Consider the following 23,285-nt stretch of genomic DNA (forward strand, 5'->3'; position numbering starts at 1 on the left):
TAGAAACGATGAACGCTGCCTTTGGACCTCCGTGGAAAAATCAGGAAAGATTCTGACAGAGCTATTGTCAACTATCAGGGGGTCCTTCTGCCGGGCCTGTCTGAATGTATGATCCCTGTCCTTATAAAACAAGAGACGAGCTACCACATGTCGCGGCGGGCCTCCAGGGGGAGGAGGTTTTGCCGGCACTATATGCGCTCTTTCCAGTGCAAAGTATTGAGACAGGCCTTCCAATGCCACTTCCTCCTTGAACCATTTCTCTAAGTAATCCACCGTGTCTCTCCCCTCAACTTTCTCCTGGAGCCCTGTGATTCGCACATTATTGCGTCGGGATCTATTTTCAGCATCTTTAGCCCTCATTTCGAGCACCTTCACTTGGGCTTCCACCACCCTCAGCCTGTCAGCGGTCGTAGATAAGGTCTATTTCAGATCCTCCATTTCCTTTTCCGTTGCATTAACTCGTTCCGCTAGTCGCTGGTGGTCGGCTCTCAAGAGACCCATTTCCTCCCTCGCCTTGTCAATCTTGGTCTCAACATCCAGTCTCGAGGCCGCTATGGCCTGTAGAATGTCTTGCAATGTGGGCGCTGCCTGTGGGTCGTTCTGCTCTGTGTTTGTGGGGTCAGTGTGGAGGAATCATCCATATCCGTCTGACTCTGGGTCGGGGGGTCAATATGCTTCTATCTACTTATCTACCCCATCTAACTCTTGTGGCAGCCAGGAGACTATTCACTGCTAATTGTCTGACCTCCAAGTAGTGCTCCTCCGATCAAAAGGCCAGCGGGGTCAAGAGGGGACCCCACCCAGTCGACCATTATCTTTCTCCTGAGGTAGTCCCCGATGCTCAAGGCTATACACAGGACGTCCAGTGAGTGCTACTTGGTTGCAGTCAGATCCGTTGCAGCAGTGGGGCTGAGAATCTCTCAAGTTTGCTACTCCTTATGCTACATCTGTCTTGTTTGTGAGAAGTTTGCCTTTATGCTGCCTGTGTTGTACTTGTGCAGTGTGTAAGAGAAATGCACATTGCTTCTTCCTGTGCCGTACATGTTTAGAACATAAGTGTACGTATACTGCTGCCTGTGTGGAAACAGTTTATGTATCAGAAGCTTGCACAGTTGCAGCATCCAGTGCTGGGTCTATGTGCGGCTGAAGCCTGCACTGTTACTTCTGCAGTATTAGTTCTCTGTGGGAGGGGATCTTTCACTGATGCTGCATGTATGGTGCATATTTCTGTACAGGCATAAGACATTTCTGCTGCTTTCTATGGAAGTACCTCCTACAGCTGCATGTGCTGCACCTGCTCTGTTTGTGCGAGGGTACTTACTCTACTGCTCCTAATATTGAGACTGAAACTTACATGGGCCCTGCCTGTCTGCAATGTACCTGTTCTGTGTGTTTCTGTGCACATCTGTGTGTTTGAGTCTGTGTGTGTGAAAGAGACAGCACTTCCAGCAACTTTTTTTACGGTACATATTGTGCTGAGCAATGTGTGTGTGTGAGTGTGTGTACGAGGTTTGTGCTCCATTGCTCTGCCAATCCTGTACCTGTTCTTTGTGGGAGGAGCTAGTCCTCTCTCTGTTGCTGGGGTTGTATGTGATGTATATAAGCATGGAGGTCTGGGCTGTGGCTACTCTACCTTTTCTGTATGACTGCAGCTTTCATAGCTGATTCCCGAAAAGTACCCATGCTGTTACCTTCAGGAAAGCTTCCTGTACTAGCACTTGTGCTGAAACTATTCTATGTGTGTAGGAAATGTTTATGTAAAATTAAAAAAAGCATGTGCACATCGTTCACCATACAACCCCCCAACTTTGACCTCTGATAGGGAATCGATGAGGTCTCGTGAATGAGCGGCTCACTGTGGGACCCGAATGCCAGTGTTCTTATACAGAATCAATAATACAATGTCACTGTGATTCTATGCAAATCACTTAGTCTCTCTATGATTAAAAACACAAAATGCATGAACTGAAAGTAAAATATAGGAATCCACACCCAATAGCTATCAGTTTAAAGTGCTCTATTGCCCACAAACTCTGTTTGCTCTCTTTTAATAACAAAAACAGTCAAATACTATTCCGGACACACGAGCGGCTGTCTACCTGACTAGCCCTCACCCTTGTTGTCTAGGAGGGAGGCAGGCAGGGATGAGTGACAACTTGATTAGTCTGAGATAACAAACATACAGGTACCCGGCTCCACGAAGAGCCTAGGAATGGTACTTGGTCCCCAGATGAAGTCACCAGTGCAAGGCAGCTGAAGCTAGGTTGCAGCGGCAGCACCTCTGGATGATGCCTTGGCTAATGCGTTGGCCGGGCCAGAATGAAAGCAGAATGGGCAGGAAGCTTGGGAACCATTGGGAGCACCAGCCACAACACAATATAAAAAATAAAAATAAATGAGTGGTGGTGATGACCACTGGCACAAACTGAGTACTGCCTAGAAGGAAACAAGTTAATAAAAATGATCTGTTTTTTTCCATCTGTGCATGTTGTTTTAGTTTTATGCAGGAAGTTCACAAAACAATTTTTTTATGATTACGCCTCGAATGACGCTGATCCCCGGCATAACCTGGAAAGGTTTTGCAAATTTTTTAAAAGTCGGAAATCCGTACCTAAGTGAGGTCGAAGACCACATGGGTGCAGAATTATCTCAGTTCAATTTTTACAAACTACCTTTTATAACTGATAGTATTCATTCCCATCGACGTGTTGGCCAAGTTACCAATAATCTAAGGATAATCATGTACTCCACCAGTATCTATGGACAAGAGTTGGGAGTAACATCCAGAAGTAATCCATTCTTAAAGGACATGGGTGCAATATCACTACCAACAAAAGGATGTATTTGGCTGATTTACGAATAACCGTTTGAAGATTTATTCAGGCTTGGTTTTTGTCTTTGCTGTCACTGCTACAATAGAAGCATTCACACATTCAGTTTGTTTCTTATTATTGATTTTTTAGTAGATGTAGATAACATGAACCAGACAAAAAGGGCAACAGAGCACTTTACATAGTAGCAATGATTAACACAAGGTACATATTTACAAGATTAATATAAAATATGATCCATCAGGAAACCATAATGAATACCCTAGCGGAAGGGAAGCAATCACCCTACAGAGGGAAAAGGTACACCGGAGCAGTGGAGAATGAAAATGAAATTGTTTTGAATTTTGGATTTAGTCAATAATAGGGGAAAATGCTGGGATGACTTTCTGTCTTCTCGTGAAAATAACATGAAGGAACGCTCTTTGTAGCTGGAGGGCTGAAGTTTCAGGTTATGGGAGCACTTCTCAACAAAGAAAGATTCTGAGTTCTTCATCTTTTGAGGCAACTTATTTTTCTATTCCAAAAGATCTGCCTCAGATTGAGGATATTAAAAAATGTATTGTACATCTTTTTATTTTGGGCAACCAATGCTTACAAAGACTCACAATACATCAAGGCAGCTAGGAAATGGCTAGATATCTGAATCTGTGATCAATACAGGTAAGTGTGGCACAGCCCAACCTTTGGACAATCTCAGATGGTTGCGATAGGGCTTGATTGTACCAACGTTATTAAATCTTTGTGAGTTTCTAGCCATTAAGCCCCCTTAAATCTCCTTGTACTATGCAGTGATAAAGTGCACAGCGTCCTAAGGCCAACAAAAACAAATTTCAGCAAAAATTGGAGGTAAGTAGGCAAAATGTTTGATGGAACACCACTCTAAGGCTGACAGGTCCAACATGGACAATGTAGTCTTGCTTAGCAAAGATTTGCAATTCCTGATAACAACCTTTTTTGCATATCTAGAAGGAATGGGCTGCAAATAAATACCAAGAAAACAAAAGGTATGCATTTGGCAACCACCAGAATAAAAAAAAAACATAACTTGGTATTTAGACAAACAATTGCACATAACTGACGCGTACACACATCTAGGAATCATCTTTGTTTGCCGACTATCTAAACAAAATGTTAACTCATTGTTAGCTGCATTCAAAACACTGAGTGGTCCAACGAGGACTCCTATACTTAAGACAACTGAGGCTAAATTTATACCATCACTTAGTTATGGATCGGAAATAATGCGTGGAGTGAGACTCCATACTTTTAGATACTCTCTAGCCAAATTTCTACAGGCGTCCTTTTATACATCGACCCAATACCTCCTGGAATTTGGCTTAGTTAGACAACTCTTGTCATGCCAGGGTGCGTTTATTTAATTTTAAAAAAAGTGGAACAAGCTCACGCACCATCCCTGCCCTCCCTTATCTTATCTGGGCAGAAATGGGTTTTGGTGAAATAAAATACCTCTTGGGAAGAGTATCTATCCTCTGCACTGAGCACTTTAAGGCTTACTCTGTTATGGGAATCTGTGATCTCAGACCCGTCCTTTAAGCAATTTGTAAGCAGGTCAGTTAGACTTGTTTCGTTTCTTCAGGAATCAACTTGCTAAAAAAACTCATGCATGGATGCTTTTAAACTCCAATGGCTGTTTACAACCACAGTATTACTTGAGTATTCTTACCACATCAAAACAAAGTTCATGAGGTTAAGAATGGGCGTTCTATCCTCAAAAGACATTAATTCAATATAGGAAGTGCACTCTGCCAACACCATCTTGTCATCTGTTTGGATAAAAAGATGAAGCATTTATTCACATTTTGGGCACTTGTTCAATTTTGGTGGATGCTTGTAGGTATTTTTACCTAAGCACTTCAACACTTTACAAATCAGATCATGTAGAGCAGCTTTGATTCAGTGCCTAAAGTAGGAACAGCCCACAACTTTCATGTACTTTTGTAAAATGTACAGAGTATATGTGCCATGATGGCACTGCATTGACTTGTTCTGACTGTAAAACTAGCTCATCCTCCTATGTTTTATCAAACAATGATTGACGCACATCAACACTTTTTGTACAAGTACTGTAAAACACATTGACACTTTTAGCACAAATATTTATAAACATATTAGACTTGAAAGAAGTATGATGACCCTGTTTGTAATCAAATATAATTGAGCAGGGTTGTCTTGTTCTATTGTTTAAGTGGGATAATGCCGCAATCACAGCATAATGTGGTAAAATCCAGGCCGGGGCGGTGCACTCTTCTCCGTTCGGAGTTTGCGGAGTTTTCCGCACTCCTCACTCCGCGAATGTTAAGTTGGTGAGTGCGAGCGAGGAGAATCCAACGCTAGACTACCTCACAGCGAGATTTGTGAAAGCAGGCGGCCGCAGATGGGCGCGACCGTTCGCGTTTAGAAACCTTCCATTTGTATTGAGGACGCTGTCGTTTCAGTAGAACATTTACTCGAGCGGCAGAAAGAAGCAGCGCCCTCTTGCGCTGCGCATGATGCTGTTTGCGCTGAATTTTCAGCGCAGGATAAACACTTGGCACTAAAAATTAGTGTGATTGGCATGACCTAACGCATCCACAGCTTGCAAAACTCTGCGTAGCACGGCAGAGTATTTTGGTCACTTTGCGGAGTTTCGCGTAGCTGAATTCAGCAGCCTCTGCCCGGGCGTGGTAAAATCCCTAAATTGTGTGTCTGAAAGGTTGCCTTGGCATGGGTTTGAATTATCAATAGGAATATTTGTGCGTTCAATTAGACAAAAAATATGCTTTATGGACAAATTTACACATATTCTATATCATCTCATATGTGTAGTTGTAATGTACAGTAAGGTGGATTTGTAGAGCACTGCTTATCACCAGGGAGAGTATCCAAGGGCGGAGTAGGTCAGTGTATTAGTTGGTGAGGCTCGGCCTGAATACAGGCAGTCACGATGTCCTGCAAGAAGACTAATTGAGTAGCCAGGTCTTCAGTTACTTGTGGAATTCAAGAAGTGAGGAGGAGTCCCTGATGTGTTGGGGGAGGTCATTCTAGAATTTGACTGCTTGGCAGCAGAATGATCGACCTCCCATTCTACTACTTTGGATGCGGGGTGGATGTGCGAGTGAGAGTGATGCTGGGGTAAGTTATCTTGTGGGTTGGTGGAAGTGAAGCTGGTGATTGAGGAATGCAGATCCTGTCTTGTGTAGTGACTTTGATGCATGTGTGAGAAATTTGAACTGGCAGCGCTTCTGGGTGGAGATTCTGTGGGGCTCTCTGAGGAGTGGTGTGGTGTGTGTTTTGTGCGGTAGTTCAAAAACGAGTCTTGCAGCGGCATTTTGGGTGGTTTGAAGTTGGTGAAGAAGATCGGTTGGGATGCTTGCATACAGTGCGTAGTTATTTTATTTATTTCTGTATTTTCTGGAAAGGATGTTTTATTGATTTGTTTTTATGGTCAAAAGTGAACCAGTTGACCTACAAATGCTTTTTATTTATACCTGAATTTATAATGATTGATTGATTTAATTGTGATGGTTATTAATAACTATAAGCAAAAAACTTGAACTATTTTCATTCAGGTTTTCACAAACTAACTCCTGTTCTCCATTCTATTGCATCCAAATAAAGGTTGTCTTTTTTAAACATAAAACATAAAAGGGCTAAATTAGAAGCGATCCATTGTCTGGCTGTGTAGTTCATGGGATGAAATCCATCTTTCTATCTTCAGCCTCTTTTTCACAGATGAAATTGTGTGCCTTTTCACAGTTGTCATCATTCCAGTCCTTCAGATATTCACACTCATACAAACCCACTGTGGCACAATCTTCTCCTGCTCCGGAGTTATCAGGTTGTTTACAGCTCCAAAATCTAAAAATAGGATCAAAAAATGAGCTACAATTAACTAACTGTTTGTATACCTCTGCCTGGTAGCTTATGAACATAACATATATTTGTAACGTTTGGGGTTGAATAATAGTTGTTTATGATTACCTAACTCAAGTAACTCATTTCATCGACCTCAGAAGCATGAAAGGCAGAGTGGAACTATGGAGATTCAAACCCATGTTCATGAGGTCAAACACAGGTTTCTGCAAAAAATGCATTTGTCCACCGAGCCCCAAGACTAGACCCTAATTGATGCAGACTTGAGATGCAATGAATATTACCTCCACGATGTCCACAAGATAGTGCTTTTGAGGAGTACACACTCCTAATTTAGGTAAGTCAGTCTAACTTTCCTGTTATATAATGCATAAGAATTAATTCACATGTTGATTCCCCCAAATGATTGCTCCAGGTCAATATAACTGCGGGAACACATGCAACTTCGTAGGCCAACCAGGTTTTGCTATTTGTAGTGTTGTGGTTTGTTATGTGTTGTGTTGCAAGTCAAACTGCTGTGCTTTGTTGTATTGTGTTGTGTTGAGTGTGTCACATTACATTGTGTTTTTGGGTCACTATGAGGATATTGTGTGCTATGTTAGGCTTTTGTCCATTCCTTCATGGCCTCCCTGATATTTGCATCCTTTCACTCCCAATTTCAAGAGAATCCTTCAGTGTGTTTGGTTTTCAACATTCCTCTTTTTCACTCATATCTTCAATCTTCCCCTCAAACAGTACTCATCCCATTTTCTCAGTGTATTATTGCATTGTACCTAAATCAGTTGACACTGCTTATCCACCAATGTCCCTCATTTCCTCCCTACACTTTATTTCCCTCTCTTTGGTCTTCTTCCTACTTTGTTACTTGTCCCCTTACCCTGTTTGTTCTTTACTTAGGTCCTCAATACAAGCGGCACAATTTCACCTGGAGCAATAACTACTCCTAGGGTAATTCCGACACCTCATCAGGGTAGCAAGCGCTATATAAATGCAAACTCTTCCCTCTTCTATCCCTCCACCATCCTTTCCAATCCAAATAATAGAATAACATATCCATCGCTCAAATTAATTTCAAATTTCACTATACTAATTCACCACTAATCCTTTTTTGGTTCCCGAGTAGCATGCTACTCACCGAAAAAGCATTTCGATACCTCATCAGGGGTAGTAAGCGCAATATAAATGCAATTACAACTGCAATGTCTCCAGGCCCAAAGTAATTGGAGACAGTATAGGCATGGGCTGAAGGTAGCCGCAGCTCGTGGTCCCTTGCTCAGAGTGGGGAAACTGGCAATGCTCGACCCAGACCAACCCAAGCACTCCCCGACGCCTCACCCAACACCCAACCATCACACACTCCCCACCAGAACCCCTGATGACATTTTCTGCCTGGTCAAAACCTGCAGTTTTATCACTGAAGTCACTGAAAAAACCTGCAGTAAAGGACCTGGTAGCTCTGATCTGAGTGGTTATTCCCCATGTCAGGGAGAAAACGTGTATCGTGCATGAATATTGGGATAAATTGGGAATTCTGGTCCTCCTGTATCCTCTCAATAAAATCCAATTATTTCATAATAAGGGCCTATGAGACATTTACTCTTTCTCCTCTACATTTTATTATTGGAAAATCGTTCTCCATGGTGCCCATCTTTTTTCACTCTATTATTCCACTGATGTCAAATTCTCAAACACACATCTTTTTGTCAGCCTCACTATTTCTGTCCCAAAACACAACATTAAATAATTTACATACTGGTTTTACTAACATTACCTATGTATTTAAAATTAGTTGCTTTGGAAAAAAACTGACCAATTAGATATAAAAATTTAAAAAATTCTGAAATATAAATTATGAACCTATAAACTATGAACGTATAGTGCTTTGCGGTTGACTTACACCTCTGGCTGTACCTTGGAGCCATTCACCCACTTCCAGGTACCTTCCTCATCCTTATCCGTCAAGCCAATCCAGTGGAAGCCCACCTTCTTCTTGTTTCTGATAAAAAGCTGCAGGAGAATAAAGGGAGCAGGTGAGGTAAAAGAGCACTAAGACCAGAATACTCTGGATTTTTGTGCTTTATCTCATAAATATCCATTCACTGGGTGCACACACAGATGCAGCAGTTCATTGACCAACACTACTCCATTGTCGTTTATCCCATCGTCGTCAATCATGGATTTGCTCCCACAGTCAATGCTCCCCCTACACCATCTCCTTTGTCCATGTGCACATAGACAATTTGGAAATGTTGCACATTTTATCCCTTAAACTCCTGGGTGTACATGTTGACTTTTTTTGTAATTAATGCACATTGCAGGTATGCACATTTTACACTTGTGGAGTCACATTTATGATTTCCAACCTGAAGGTCTTCCAGTCCGACCCTGATAACTACAAAATCAATTATAAAAGTAAATATGGCGCAGGTTATGAAGCAAGTGAAAACTTCACATATTTTTCAATTGCCAAATAAATTCTTACACTCCCGAGCATTCATGACGAGTGTGTTCATTGACTGGAAGTGTAGCGTACTGATCCTCTCTATACAGAGAGAAACTTTACCGATACTTCACCAGCGTGCATTTGAAGGCACTCCATTTTGGAACACAACAGGTAAACAGTTGTTCTTGTAGTCTTTCTTCTAAGTCAGGATATTCTCCAAAGTGCATTACAACAAACAAATGATGGACGGAATGCTGACAATGCATACATTCTCCCCCAGTCAAGAGATCTGGGTTAAATCCATCGTTCTTTTGCCCACTACACCACCCCAGTTTAGACATGGCCATATGCAAATCAGTCTTGACCCTGTGCCTCATGGGAACAGTCCAGCCCGAACTGCCAAGCCATGTCTTCCCTGGACCGGAATCAAGCATCCAAGGACCGGTCTCTGGCTATCAGCCATCATCAGCCAGGATAGCTTGACTCCAGTGGCGTAGTGAGCACGGGTCCCACGTCTGGGAATACCCATCCCACTTAGGGCAAAAAGTGTTACAACAAACAAATGATGGACGGAATGCTGACAATGCATACATTCTCCCCCAGTCAAGAGATCTGGGTTAAATCCATCGTTCTTTTGCCCACTACACCACCCCAGTTTAGACATGGCCATATGCAAATCAGTCTTGACCCTGTGCCTCATGGGAACAGTCCAGCCCGAACTGCCAAGCCATGTCTTCCCTGGACCGGAATCAAGCATCCTAGGACCGGTTTCTGGCTATCAGCCGTCATCAGCCAGGATAGCTTGACTCCAGTGGCGTAGTGAGCACGGGTCCCACGTCTGGGAATACCCATCCCACTTAGGGCAAAAAGCGTTACAACAAACAAATGATGGACGGAATGCTGACAATGCATACATTCTCCCCCAGTCAAGAGATCTGGGTTAAATCCATCGTTCTTTTGCCCACTACACCACCCCAGTTTAGACATGGCCATATGCAAATCAGTCTTGACCCTGTGCCTCATGGGAACAATCCAGCCCGAACTGCCAAGCCATGTCTTCCCTGGACCGGAATCAAGCATCCTAGGACCGGTTTCTGGCTATCAGCCGTCATCAGCCAGGATAGCTTGACTCCAGTGGCGTAGTGAGCACGGGTCCCACGTCTGGGAATACCCATCCCACTTAGGGCAAAAAGCGTTACAACAAACAAATGATGGACGGAATGCTGACAATGCATACATTCTCCCCCAGTCAAGAGATCTGGGTTAAATCCATCGTTCTTTTGCCCACTACACCACCCCAGTTTAGACATGGCCATATGCAAATCAGTCTTGACCCTGTGCCTCATGGGAACAGTCCAGCCCGAACTGCCAAGCCATGTCTTCCCTGGACCGAAATCAAGCATCCTAGGACCGGTTTCTGGCTATCAGCCGTCATCAGCCAGGATAGCTTGACTCCAGTGGCGTAGTAAGCACGGGTCCCACGTCTGGGAATACCCATCCCACTTAGGGCAAAAAGCGTTACAACAAACAAATGATGGACGGAATGCTGACAATGCATACATTCTCCCCCAGTCAAGAGATCTGGGTTAAATCCATCGTTCTTTTGACCACTACACCACCCCAGTTTAGACATGGCCATATGCAAATCAGTCTTGACCCTGTGCCTCATGGGAACAGTCCAGCCCGAACTGCCAAGCCATGTCTTCCCTGGACCGGAATCAAGCATCCTAGGACCGGTTTCTGGCTATCAGCCGTCATCAGCCAGGATAGCTTGACTCCAGTGGCGTAGTGAACACGGGTCCCACGTCTGGGAATACCCATCCCACTTAGGGCAAGAAGCGTTACAACAAACAAATGATGGACGGAATGCTGACAATGCATACATTCTCCCCCAGTCAAGAGATCTGGGTTAAATCCATCGTTCTTTTGCCCACTACACCACCCCAGTTTAGACATGGCCATATGCAAATCAGTCTTGACCCTGTGCCTCATGGGAACAGTCCAGCCCGAACTGCCAAGCCATGTCTTCCCTGGACCGGAATCAAGCATCCTAGGACCGGTTTCTGGCTATCAGCCGTCATCAGCCAGGATAGCTTGACTCCAGTGGCGTAGTGAGCACGGGTCCCACGTCTGGGAAAACCCATCCCACTTAGGGCAAAAAGCGTTACAACAAACAAATGATGGACGGAATGCTGACAATGCATACATTCTCCCCCAGTCAAGAGATCTGGGTTAAATCCATCGTTCTTTTGCCCACTACACCACCCCAGTTTAGACATGGCCATATGCAAATCGGTCTTGACCCTGTGCCTCATGGGAACAGTCAAGCCCGAACTGCCAAGCCATGTCTTCCCTGGACCGGAATCAAGCATCCTAGGACCGGTTTCTGGCTATCAGCCGTCATCAGCCAGGATAGCTTGACTCCAGTGGCGTAGTGAGCACGGGTCCCACGTCTGGGAATACCCATCCCACTTAGGGCAAAAAGCGTTACAACAAACAAATGATGGACGGAATGCTGACAATGCATACATTCTCCCCCAGTCAAGAGATCTGGGTTAAATCCATCGTTCTTTTGCCCACTACACCACCCCAGTTTAGACATGGCCATATGCAAATCAGTCTTGACCCTGTGCCTCATGGGAACAGTCCAGCCCGAACTGCCAAGCCATGTCTTCCCTGGACCGGAATCAAGCATCCTAGGACTGGTTTCTGGCTATCAGCCGTCATCAGCCAGGATAGCTTGACTCCAGTGGCGTAGTGAGCACGGGTCCCACGTCTGGGCAAAAGAACGATGGATTTAACCCAGATCTCTTGACTGGGGGAGAATGTATGCATTGTCAGCATTCCGTCCATCACTTGTTTGTTGTAACGCTTTTCGCCCTAAGTGGGATGGGTATTCCCAGACGTGGGACCCGTGCTCACTACGCCACTGGAGTCAAGCTATCGTGGCTGATGACGGCTGATAGCCAGAAACCGGTCCTAGGATGCTTGATTCCGGTCCAGGGAAGACATGGCTTGGCAGTTCGGGCTGGACTGTTCCCATGAGGCACAGGGTCAAGACTGATTTGCATATGGCCATGTCTAAACTGGGGTGGTGTAGTGGGCAAAAGAACGATGGATTTAACCCAGATCTCTTGACTGGGGGAGAATGTATGCATTGTCAGCATTCTGTCCATCACTTGTTTGTTGTAACGATTCTCAAAAGTGCAGGCCAAACTCAAACTAGTAGCGGGACAGTGCAGGATTGGATGAATGTAACTGTTATGATTGGATCTATAATACGGCACACATTATACCCAGCTCTGCTTCTAACCGCCCCATTAGGTGACCAGTTTGTTGTGTCCTTGGCCCTCCACTGCCTCTACAGCTGCTTGTGGCAATCTCTCCGACGAAAGACAATGCCTGGCGACCCAGCTCTCCCTTCTGTCCTCAAGGTCTCAGACTTTGATCATGGATGGTAGACTGTGAGGAGCTATAGATGCAGCCCGGAACCTACTGCCCATGAAAGCGCAGAGGACTTTGTCTCAGGCTGGATGAGCCATGCTGGTGCTCATTTTCTCTAATATTGCTAGGTCCAAACTAGGGGGTGGCTCTGTTGCGATGACTGCCAGACAAAATAAATCGAGTGGATGCTCCACCAGCGTTTTAGGTTCTTCTATAGCTAGCAGAGAATCTACATGTGAGTTGGTACATGAGCCCTGCTGAAAGGCTGTTCCTCACACAGAAGTGTGATACCCCCATTGCATCCTTCAACTCCAATAGTCCTAGGTACAGTTGTTGCTGAAGCAGGGGTCACATCTGCATCATAATTTAGAATGAATGGCAGAAGGGTAGAGGGTGTCAGCAGTTGAAAAATGCCCTGGCTGCTGTCTCATTGGAACCCATCGCCACTGCACCACACTTACACTCAATGAACACCTTTCCATGAATGCACAATAATAAAAAAGTCTTACTGAACTGGGTGAGGAAGGTTTGCAGAGCTGACTTCCCGTCTGTACATACTAAGTTTGTGGATGATGCAAGTGCTGATGTCTGACCTATACCCAGAATTAAACGAATAATACAAAATCATGCTAATTACACATCTCAGAAATGACATATATGCACAGAGAAGTGATATAGAAAACAATTTCTATACTTGTGAGAGAGAAGCTTGATCTTGTTTTGCTGGATACACTTCTTATGCACTGGAGTGAAACCTGCACTATTGCCTCTTGACTGAGCATTTTAGCATAGGGACCAGTTATATCCTGCTGCTGCCTATACTATGGGCCACCAGAATTATGCGAAACTGCAGCCATGGCAGTTTTTGGATAATACTTGATTTGCCACATAATCCATCAACTGATGTAAAATATGCAGACTTGAACAAAACATTTTGAGCTAGCTCCAACAGATCAAAACTCAGCAACACAGTTTCTCATGCAGTGGAAGGTCCTTCGCAAAGACTGACTAATCATTGTTCCATTCCTTATTACTTGATGTTAAAATGTTGTTAATGAGGTGAATTAATTTACCAAACAGTGCTATTGTGTTCACAATGACACAATAAGTAATACTATCACAAACTGTGCCACATTATGTCACATGAAGTGCCTTGCCACATTATTTTGTCCTTCCCTTTGGCATAATTCAAGTGGCCCTGCCTATATTTTACCTGTATAACGTCAAAACAATTGTCTCGGGCAATGGTTCTTTTTCGTATTTTCTCTCCCATAACCTTGCCTCAATCATCCCTGACCACGAATAGACCGAGGCCGTCTATTTCCATGGTGTTAGTTTGCGGATGGCTACATAGATTGACACATAGGCTGATAGAGAAACATATAGATTGACAACTGATATATAGGCTGACATTGATTGAAAAATCTATTTTGAATATAACTAAGGTTACAATGGTGCAGAGTCCAACGCTTTCAAAGCAGAAATATGCCACTGAAGACAGTTTATAGCAATCACATCAAAGCCTTATACACATCCTTAACTTACCTGCTCTGCCAGGTCAGCGATGATGAGCAGGTTTGCCTGACTTGACTGGCAGATGGATCTGCTTTTTTCCCATGACAGTGGGGTTTGAGAAAAGAAATAGCATGTTTCGTTGTGCAGCAGCCAATTTATGGGACAATACTTGTAGTAGAACTCTGAAAGAGAAAGAACAATCCATGGAGTAAGAACACACAATGAGAACCAGCAAGAACCCTTCTGCTGGGTCAGAAGTGAAGCCTCAAGGTGCTCTAAATAGGGATTCAAACCACATTCTCTTTTTGATGGGACGTCTCTAGTGCCCTGAAATTAGGCGAACCAGCTTCTGAAATCATCTTCCACTGGCCTGAATGTATATTTTAGGCAGTTCTATCTAAAATGGCCTTATAAGTTCAGATGCCTATCCCTGCATAACTGGTTTTGCTTTTAATGATTGATTCAGCGCAGAATGCCATCTACTCAGCAAATACAATATCAACAACTAACATGAGCTGTGCCTAACCCATGCCTCCTTAAACAAGGACATCAAAAGGCCCATCCCAATCCAACCTAAAGTTAATCAAGGCAGCAGTGAAAACAATCATCCCTTCTGGGGCCTACCTCTTGCCAAAATTACAGGGTGTGTAGGGAAATAATTAACCCAATAAGGTAAATGAATGGAACACAGAACAAATTTCATTCTGCTTTCAATTCAAGGCCCTCTGTTGAAAGGCTAATGTGAAACATAATTGATGCCTTTCAAATGCAGGGAAAAGGTAAAGCAAATCTTCTAATCCCGTTGGACTTCTCAGCCGCAGTTGATGGAGCAAATTTCTTCTTAGCTCATTATCCTTCTATTTCAGTACTGCAGAAACGGTTCAGATGGTAACTGGAGCGATTAGAGAACATTCTGACTTTCCTTGGCCTTTCATAGCGACAATGCGCTGACGAGCAACCTTAAGGTTTGCTTGGACTGATGACCTGGGTAACATAGATGATGAGGATTGGCAAGAGGCACTCCAAGGTCCAAGGGAAATAGCAATACTTGTACGGTTCCGACTGGTCCAGCTCAGGATACTGCATCGCTCCTATTACCCCTCGACGCTTCTGCATAAGATTGGAAAGGCGCCGTAACCGCAGTACATCAGAGGCTGTCAGGGCGAGGGCACTTTCCTTCATACCCTGCAGGAACGCCCTAGGGTTATGCAGTTCTGTCGCAATGTTACGGCATTAATGGCAGGAGTAGTGGGAGCTGAGGTTCCGCTAGATGCAAAGTGGCTTCTGCTTAGAATTAAGGCTGGCAGTGGGAATCGCAAAGCGCAACATCGCCAAGAGATGGGGAGCGCAACTCCCCCCCCCCTCGGTGACAGAGTGGTAGAGGGATCTGAATTGGTGTCAGAGGGCGGAAGAAATAGTGTATAAAAGTAGAAGGTCTGCCAAGAAATGGGAGAAAGTGTGGGCACCATGGAGTGCGTACAGGGGGTCATTGGAGAGCCATGAACCAACCGAAGGGGCCCCAGCTGACTGTAAAGGGATGGTCCCTTAAATATATGTCTTCATTGAATGCATAATGTTGTCCTCTCTCCCCATTCCCATATTCTCCTAAATGATGTAATCGAAATTCAACTGTGCGTGCTATGACGAATATCATTGTACTGTCTCTTGAGCTTGTTTAATAAAAGAAGTTTTTTTTAAAAAAGACAATGCGCTGATGATACAACGATATATGTAATATTCAATTACTTATCTAACGACTACGTTAATAAGTGCATATCTAAAATAAAAACTGGATGTCCACTGAGCAAGTCAGGCCAAACCAGAACAAGACACTGTTCGTATTTATCACTCGTGGTCCAAGCAGAAACACTGCAGAGGAGTTACAATTCAACGTACTTGAATCTGGCACTTGATACTACTCTCAAAAGCGAACTCAGCTTAAATTCACAGATAAGAATTAAGGCAACATCTCCAAACTTCCAGCTAAAACTCTTGTATCCAATCTGGAATTTTATACTTGGTAAATATATCTGAAACAGGGTGCACAAGCACTCGTTATATCATGACTGGAATATGGAATAGCCGTCCTTTAAGGGTAGGCTCCAATTACGACAGCCCTTCTAAAATGTATTCTACACACTACTGTGAGATTGCTGTGCAAAACACAACAACGCATGAACATATTATACTACCACTAATACCTCTTAAATGGTGCCCACTCCAATCTTGATGCACACTTTTAGCAATCAATTTTAAAGGATTGAAATGTAACACAGCACACCACTGAAGGAAGACACTTAAAACATCAGGGCAGCACAACCATAGCTGTAGAACAAATAATCTCTTCAATACTAAATGGTTCAATAATACGTCAATGATTTTCCTGTTCCTTCTCTATCTGCTCCCAAAATATAGCAGAGTTTATATCCACTTATGAGCATCTCCATCACTTGTCAAATCCTGGAATCCAAACTAATGCCCTTGGCCTTTAGTCTTGAAAATAAATATCTTGGTGCCCTTGACAGCCAGATGCTGTTACTTTTTAGTACAAACCATCTTTCAGTGGCACACACTTCATATTGGTTCTGCCGAGGGTCTGAAGAGATATTTGTATTGCACTAGCTTTATGTCAATGTCCATCTACGACATTTTTCCAACAAGTCAATGCCCATCTAGGAAATGTTTTCAACAGTCTGATTTCTCTGCAGTAGTAGCTTTTTGAGGATTTTCATCTTTAAGGATGGCATTCATAACTTACTCTATACTCAAACCCTTAAAGCATGATTCCTGTAATATCAAAAAGATAGGTAATTCTTTTTTATATGATGCTGTCTGTGTTCATTGGCATTCCGGGGTACAAAGGGAGATAAGAAGTGGAGTTCCAGCTCTCAAACGATATGGTTAAGCTGAAGAGCCCTCTTTTTTTATAATGCGGTGCAGGGTTAAGCGCAGTTCCCTGGGAGCTATCCGATCAGTGATTTGTGATCTGTGAATACTCTGAAGGTGTTCACATATAAATACACAGAGAAATCTTGACTGCCACATTTGATTTCGAGGGCATCTCTTTCAATTTGTAAATACCTGCATTCTGTGCAAACATGTGACCTGACTGCCATATGCAGTAAAAGTCTGTTACACATTTACTGTTCCTCTAATAGCACCAACTACCAGTTCGGCAGCTTTAGTGGGATCAAAATAATGTACTACTGTGTCCTGTAGAAGGCTTCATAAGTATCTTTGAATGCCCAAGTTGATTTACCTTTGTTAGGCCACATAGTGCCTTTGTGATAGTGGCTAGGTTAGGAATAAATCTACCACTGTTTAGAGCTGTGCAAAATTTGCGTATTTAATTTTGTAATTATGCAAAATCTTGGCGCAATTATGTGAAATTATGCGTATTTACATAATATGCAAATTTGTCATTTACTGAATTTGTTTTATCACAAAACGTGTTCTTGTATCTATTTTTGCTGTGAGGATACAATTTGAGCTTTAAAAAAAGCACAACAAACCACTATTGTTGCGACCAACAGTCGCTCGCGTTCTAGTTATTTACAATGTTCCTACACTCCCACCCTATATTTCTTCACAAATAGCGGCCTGAATACATAACGTGGAATAATGATATAATTTCAGGAATTCTGCATAACAGGATTAATGTGAAATGAATGAAATTAATTGAATTACACCAGTGTAAATTACATTGCATCTGAGCCTAATCTCTGTGTCTAGAAATGTGTTGTTTTGAAGCATTCTGAGGTGGTTTGCCATCTTGATATTTGAATCCTCTGTGGAACTCTATACAAAAATTAAGAGCTATCTTTTAAGAACTACCATTTCTTCTTGTGAAGGACCAGTCCACACTCAAATACTCATTGAAGCTCAGCTCTTAGGCGCCCTTAGAGTTCTTGCACTTCTGTGATTTACAAAGCGATATCATCACCGACATTCCTAACTCCTGTGATTCCTGCTAGAGTTTCCCAAAGGAGGTACTTTAGGTTCAGCTCTCAAAAGCAGAGTGCACTCTTTAGATCAGGCACAATGTCGTCTATTGTACAAGTCAAGTCCTCTCGGTTTGGTTTGAGAGGGAAGTCTCGCATCCTTGCATATTCTGATAGCTGCCCCCTGTTTTGATTTTGTGGAAACAATCATTGTGGACACTGTGGGTGTTGCACGTGTCACTTTCTTTATTACTGAATCCTTTTGAAGCATACCGAATTTAGCTTCTACCTGTGAGCGGATATGAAAAGATCGAAGTCCATGTGTTGGTGGTACCAGCTTGATAGTTGGGTCACTGTGCTGTTTCCGTGGTCTGGTGTTCTATGATCCTGGCCCATTAAATTTATTTTCAAACTCCTTTAGGATATATTCCACTCCAAGTACGTTAATGCTACTTGCAAAGTAAATCATCCCAAAGCCTTCAGTCGATTAACCGCCTAGCAATGTTCCAATACCTTTCTATGTGCAATCAAAGTTAGTTTGCACTTTCTTATCTTCATGTTAAACAATGGTTTCAAGAGTGGTAGCAGTTGAAGACCACGATAACTGTTATGTGCACATGCAGGTCTTTGCTCCCATGAATTTGTGCATGGGCCTTGGAGCATATTCACAGCATTCAGACATGCTGTTATTTGCGAGATTGGGACCATCACACCACTGTTGGGTTGAATTCTTCTCAGCTTGACTGTGTGGCGTACAAATTATCTTCTGAACACTTCCCCAATTTCCTTAGTTGGAGACGCTATTGAATTTTGGCCCACTTGTACTCTTCAGTGGTTATGGCTCCCATTTTCTTGGTTTACAGTCTCAGTTGACTGGCACAACTAAGAGTGAAGTCTACATGGGCAAACCAGTTTTTATGACCTCAATGGAGCATGTTTTACCCTGGGCAATGAACACTTGTGATGGGCCTTGGCTTCCCCTGGAGTATCCACATTTTGCTTTTCCAATGATACTTCCTGGCTTTCCATTAAATTGAGGTCTTAGAGGATCTCTTCTATAATGGTTGTCAACAGTTTCATGTTTGCTAGTTTGCGGTACATGAGTACTGTTTTGAGGACATCTTTGTAAGGGGTGACTCAATTTTTGTGCCTCTGGAATTTCATTCTTCATGTCATCATAATCCTGATTTATTTGAGAAATTATAAAGCAGGCACTGCAAGGTCATATTCTGCATCACCTACTGCATTTTGGAGAATTTTAATCCAACAGTTTATATATTTCTTCTCCTGCAAAATTGAGTGAAAGGGATCTTTGGATCCTTAATTGCCTCCTTAGTGGCTTCAAAGTAATTATTTAATCTTCTAATTCAAATGTACTGTTGCTGTAGACGTTCCAGGAGCTACCCGTTGACTGAGTGTAGCCATGGGCTAAAGGCACCTCCTATGCAATGTTTAGTTGGCTAAGACATTTTCTCTCTAAGTCCTTCTGCACTGTATTTTTCTCCTTTCCTTTCATCTCCTCTTATATGTGTTTTGGAATATCTTCCCTTCTTCTGTTTTGTCTTTCTTTCCTTTACAAATCAATCAGCAACAAATAGGCACTTTCCTGATTTAGTTTAAGGTATATGTGTGCTTGTATGTAAGTTCAGAATTGGTTCCTTTGTTTCTAGTATAGATGGATTTCATTTCGTCACACGGATTTCGCTTTTCCGCATGAAAATTAATGGCAGAGTTACATTTGTACCGCATAGGATTAATGGTCTCTTTTTTGCTGTGTATGGACGGTGTGTGGAGGCATCACTTCATGCGGCCATTAATGCAATTTATATTAATGGGTGGCAGTGCATGGGGTCTGCAGCACTTCATTGCCAAAGGGTGGTAAGACCCTGATTCACTAACATTTTGCATCATGGTTGCGCCACTTGTTTGGAGCAGCCGCGACACAAATGTTAGCTGATCTTTGCTAAGCCACGTAAGGGCTGTCTTGCATGGCTTGGTAATGAAAATGGAATGCACCGCAGCCTCTTGTCTGTTCCTTCCCATGCGTCCACTCATGGATTTTGGCAGTTTCCAGATTTACAAAAGCTAGTAAACCTGGGAATGCGTCAAATGCTACCCCCTTCCCCAGTGAAGCAAAACGAGGAGAAAAATCTTTACCGCAAGAGTACCTGCATTGGCGCAAGGCAGCACACAGTGCGCCAGCATGAGTGGGGAGCTGAACAGTGCCACATGTTCTAAATATGGCGCTGTACAGCTCTACCCATTTGACGCAACACAGTTGTCTTGCTGCGTTGTGTTTCGCCAAACGTGAGTAAATCTGAGCCCATATGTTTAACTTTACCCTGCTAGAAGTAACATTATGAATGCAGGATTTTGATCTTTGATGACCTTGTATTTTCATGATGAATGTCAGCGCATATGACCTTGGGGCTGACATAATCCATTCTATGTTACATAATTTGCTTTGAGAACACTTTCTGAGTTGTAGGGCAATCACTCTAATTGCAAAAGAAATTGTAGTCCACATATGGTTTGTTCATCAGTTTAAATCTTTTTTGTGGGTGGACAATTTACACTTCAAAGTGCCCTTAACCCTCTTATGCACATGCTCACCAATGGAGGCAGAAGTAAGATTGCTGCTCGACTAGCATGTACGTGCCTTAATATTAATTTAGTTTAGTAACATTTGTTGGGGTGTGTAATGTTAACACCAATTGTTTGTCCCAACTTTCCATTCAGACTACATTCAAAAAAAGATACATAACGATTGTTAAGGCAGTGGAGCCAGTGAGGTGGGTCAAGGAATGTGTGTGTCAAAAGAGTGGTGTGAAGAGGTGTGGGACAAGATAGGGTCTTCAGTCAAGCTTCTAAGTTCATTGTGGATGTGTGACCAAAGGAAAATGCTTGAAGCCTGAAATACAGCTGTTTGTACTGGTGGCGGCTGCACTGTCCCTGTAGTTTGGGGTACACTAAAGTGATGCTTCCAGCAGATGTGTGAGTCTTTCTGGTATAAAGAGCATACAGATAGTGGGTGATACAAGAATACATCTGGTTGGCGATGGATTTTCTCTGAGTCATTCTTCTGCATCACCAGATAGCTCTGCATTAAGGCTTCACTGTACATGTCAATAATGAACAAATCCAAACAAGGAGGACATAATTCAGACATTTCCAAAACTTTTCAATAATGTGAAACGTTGGCCAGTCCAGCACTTACCAAAACTAAACAAGCTCGAGTCACCCATATTTACAGTAGAGTTGAGTTTCACTGTACGCCCTCCATTTTTACAGCTCAGAAGAGGTGTGGTGCAGCACGGGTCTGACTGAGAGTATCTTTGCGTGGAGTATTTTCCAAGGAGCTGTCACTGTGAACATTTGTTATAACAAATCAAGGCTAACTACAATTGACATTGCTGCACTGGAGTAACATGCAACATCAACCTTTAGGTAACTCAACACCATTTCGTGGCTGTATAGATACGGTTAAAATATGGACTTACACATATATCAGAATCATAATGCAGACTTCCAACATACCATCTCAGAAGAGTTAATAAAAGAAGATGTACACTTAAATTTAACATATTACAGAGCCAATTTTATGTCCCAACATTTGATATTTTAATGTTTGTTAATGTGACATACGACCACTGTAGGGAAGTTCCAGTTGACTCGGCATCATGGGAACACATTAGTACTATTATTTACAGTATTATTTTTATTGGTCTATTCATCTAGTGGAATATTGTGTTTCTTTTGCTGATTTTATGTAATTTAATTCAAATGCTCACTTGACTCAACTGAATCCACTATAACGCACAGCAGTTGGTATCCTAGTGTAACCATCAGGATAGGCTGATGTGTGGCATTATTATTTCTCTGAAATTGGCAGGCCTTGGTTGCCATGTACAAGGCTGGAATGATATGAGATATTTTGCAGCTAAATGTAATATATGCAAGTGAAAGCCTGGGGTGAGTAGGAGGAATACTCACGACTACAATTGTGAGCAGATCTGTTTTTGCACCCAGTGTACTCCAGCAACTTGGTGTGATTGTGTTGCAACTGTGCCATCTGATGTTCCAACTCTGGAAGCCTTGAGGATGTGATGAAATCTACAAAGAATGCAAGTCACACTGTTATCTATGGATGATTCTTGGATCACATCTGTTTTAAAAATAAATCACAGTATCAGTACAATCCTGCAAAGTATTTCATTTACACAGAAAATTTGAATCGCAGAATAACCATGTCATTTTGCCCATTTATCTCCAATCTATTAGAGAGGGCCTACAAAAAGATAACTCATGTTTTTAGCATAATCCCATTCTCACGCAAAATATAGGTTTTCTGACCCAATCTTTCCAAAATATTCTGTTTACAAAGTAAATCTATAAACAATCAAGAATCTAACAGCTAAACAACGTTCCTTACTGTATATGGATGAATTCTGAGGGGTTATGTCCACACTTAGTGCTGCATGAGCTCAATAGCACCCGCAGAAACTAGGGGAGAATTTATTCGACAATGCATAGTAAAAAAAGAATCAGAAATATCTAGGATTTGTGATGATAACACATTCATTTATTAAAAATGTTAACAATATCAGCTACTCATTGCAGGTCTGGTTACCAAGAAGGTGGGCTTGGTCCCCATGGTAAATGTGAACCATTAGCCTGCAAAAAGAATGCAGATGACTGCCAATGGGAATTTGCCATAGACTCACATTGTTTATTGACAGAGTAAGCGCAGGTTACAGATGTATTTAAATGTAGAGGACATGTTAGTGTTATGTAATTGAGAGTTAATCAGCATGCTCTTTTTGTAATAAAATCAAATATACTATCTCTCCTCTCCTGTGGTCTCTAATGCTAGGTTATTACTAGGGCCTCAGGAATTCTGCAACAAAGGAGAGCCAGAGTATGCAGCAGGGTTAACTAAATTATACGGCATGAAAAGGCAAATTATGCTATGCAATACAGCACATTTGGTAATTTAATTTATTTCTTTATTATTTAGTCATTTTACACATGTTAGCACTAACTAGCAAAGGTGCTGCAAAGCTGGTACCAATTAAACACAAAAATTAAGATACAAGCAAATGAAAGGTTACGAGCCAAACTTTGTGATGTGCCTTCCACCATGCACCAACATGAGTGACCTTGTTTTAATAATTTTTGATTTGTTTTGTTAAAATATTCAAATTTTTCACCCAATGGATTAAGAGGCATATGCAGCAA

General features: G+C 42.5%; 1 protein-coding gene across 1 annotated transcript in view; it reads right to left on the reverse strand.

Moving 5' to 3' along the window:
• Window positions 1-4,189: 4,189 nt before the first annotated feature.
• LOC146772515 (asialoglycoprotein receptor 2-like) overlaps window positions 4,190-23,285 on the reverse strand; it is a 70,104-nt gene continuing 51,008 nt past the window's right edge. The window contains exons 4-7 of the mRNA XM_085637081.1: window positions 22,041-22,160; window positions 14,137-14,288; window positions 8,602-8,711; window positions 4,190-6,689 (exon numbers count right to left, since the gene is read on the reverse strand). Of these exons, the coding sequence (XP_085493207.1) occupies window positions 6,518-6,689; window positions 8,602-8,711; window positions 14,137-14,288; window positions 22,041-22,160 (554 nt within the window). The 3' untranslated portion in view covers window positions 4,190-6,517. The remainder of the gene's footprint in view (window positions 6,690-8,601; window positions 8,712-14,136; window positions 14,289-22,040; window positions 22,161-23,285) is intronic.

This window comes from Triturus cristatus, chromosome 12 (genome assembly GCF_964204655.1).
Source record: "Triturus cristatus chromosome 12, aTriCri1.1, whole genome shotgun sequence".
NCBI lineage: Eukaryota > Metazoa > Chordata > Amphibia > Caudata > Salamandridae > Triturus > Triturus cristatus.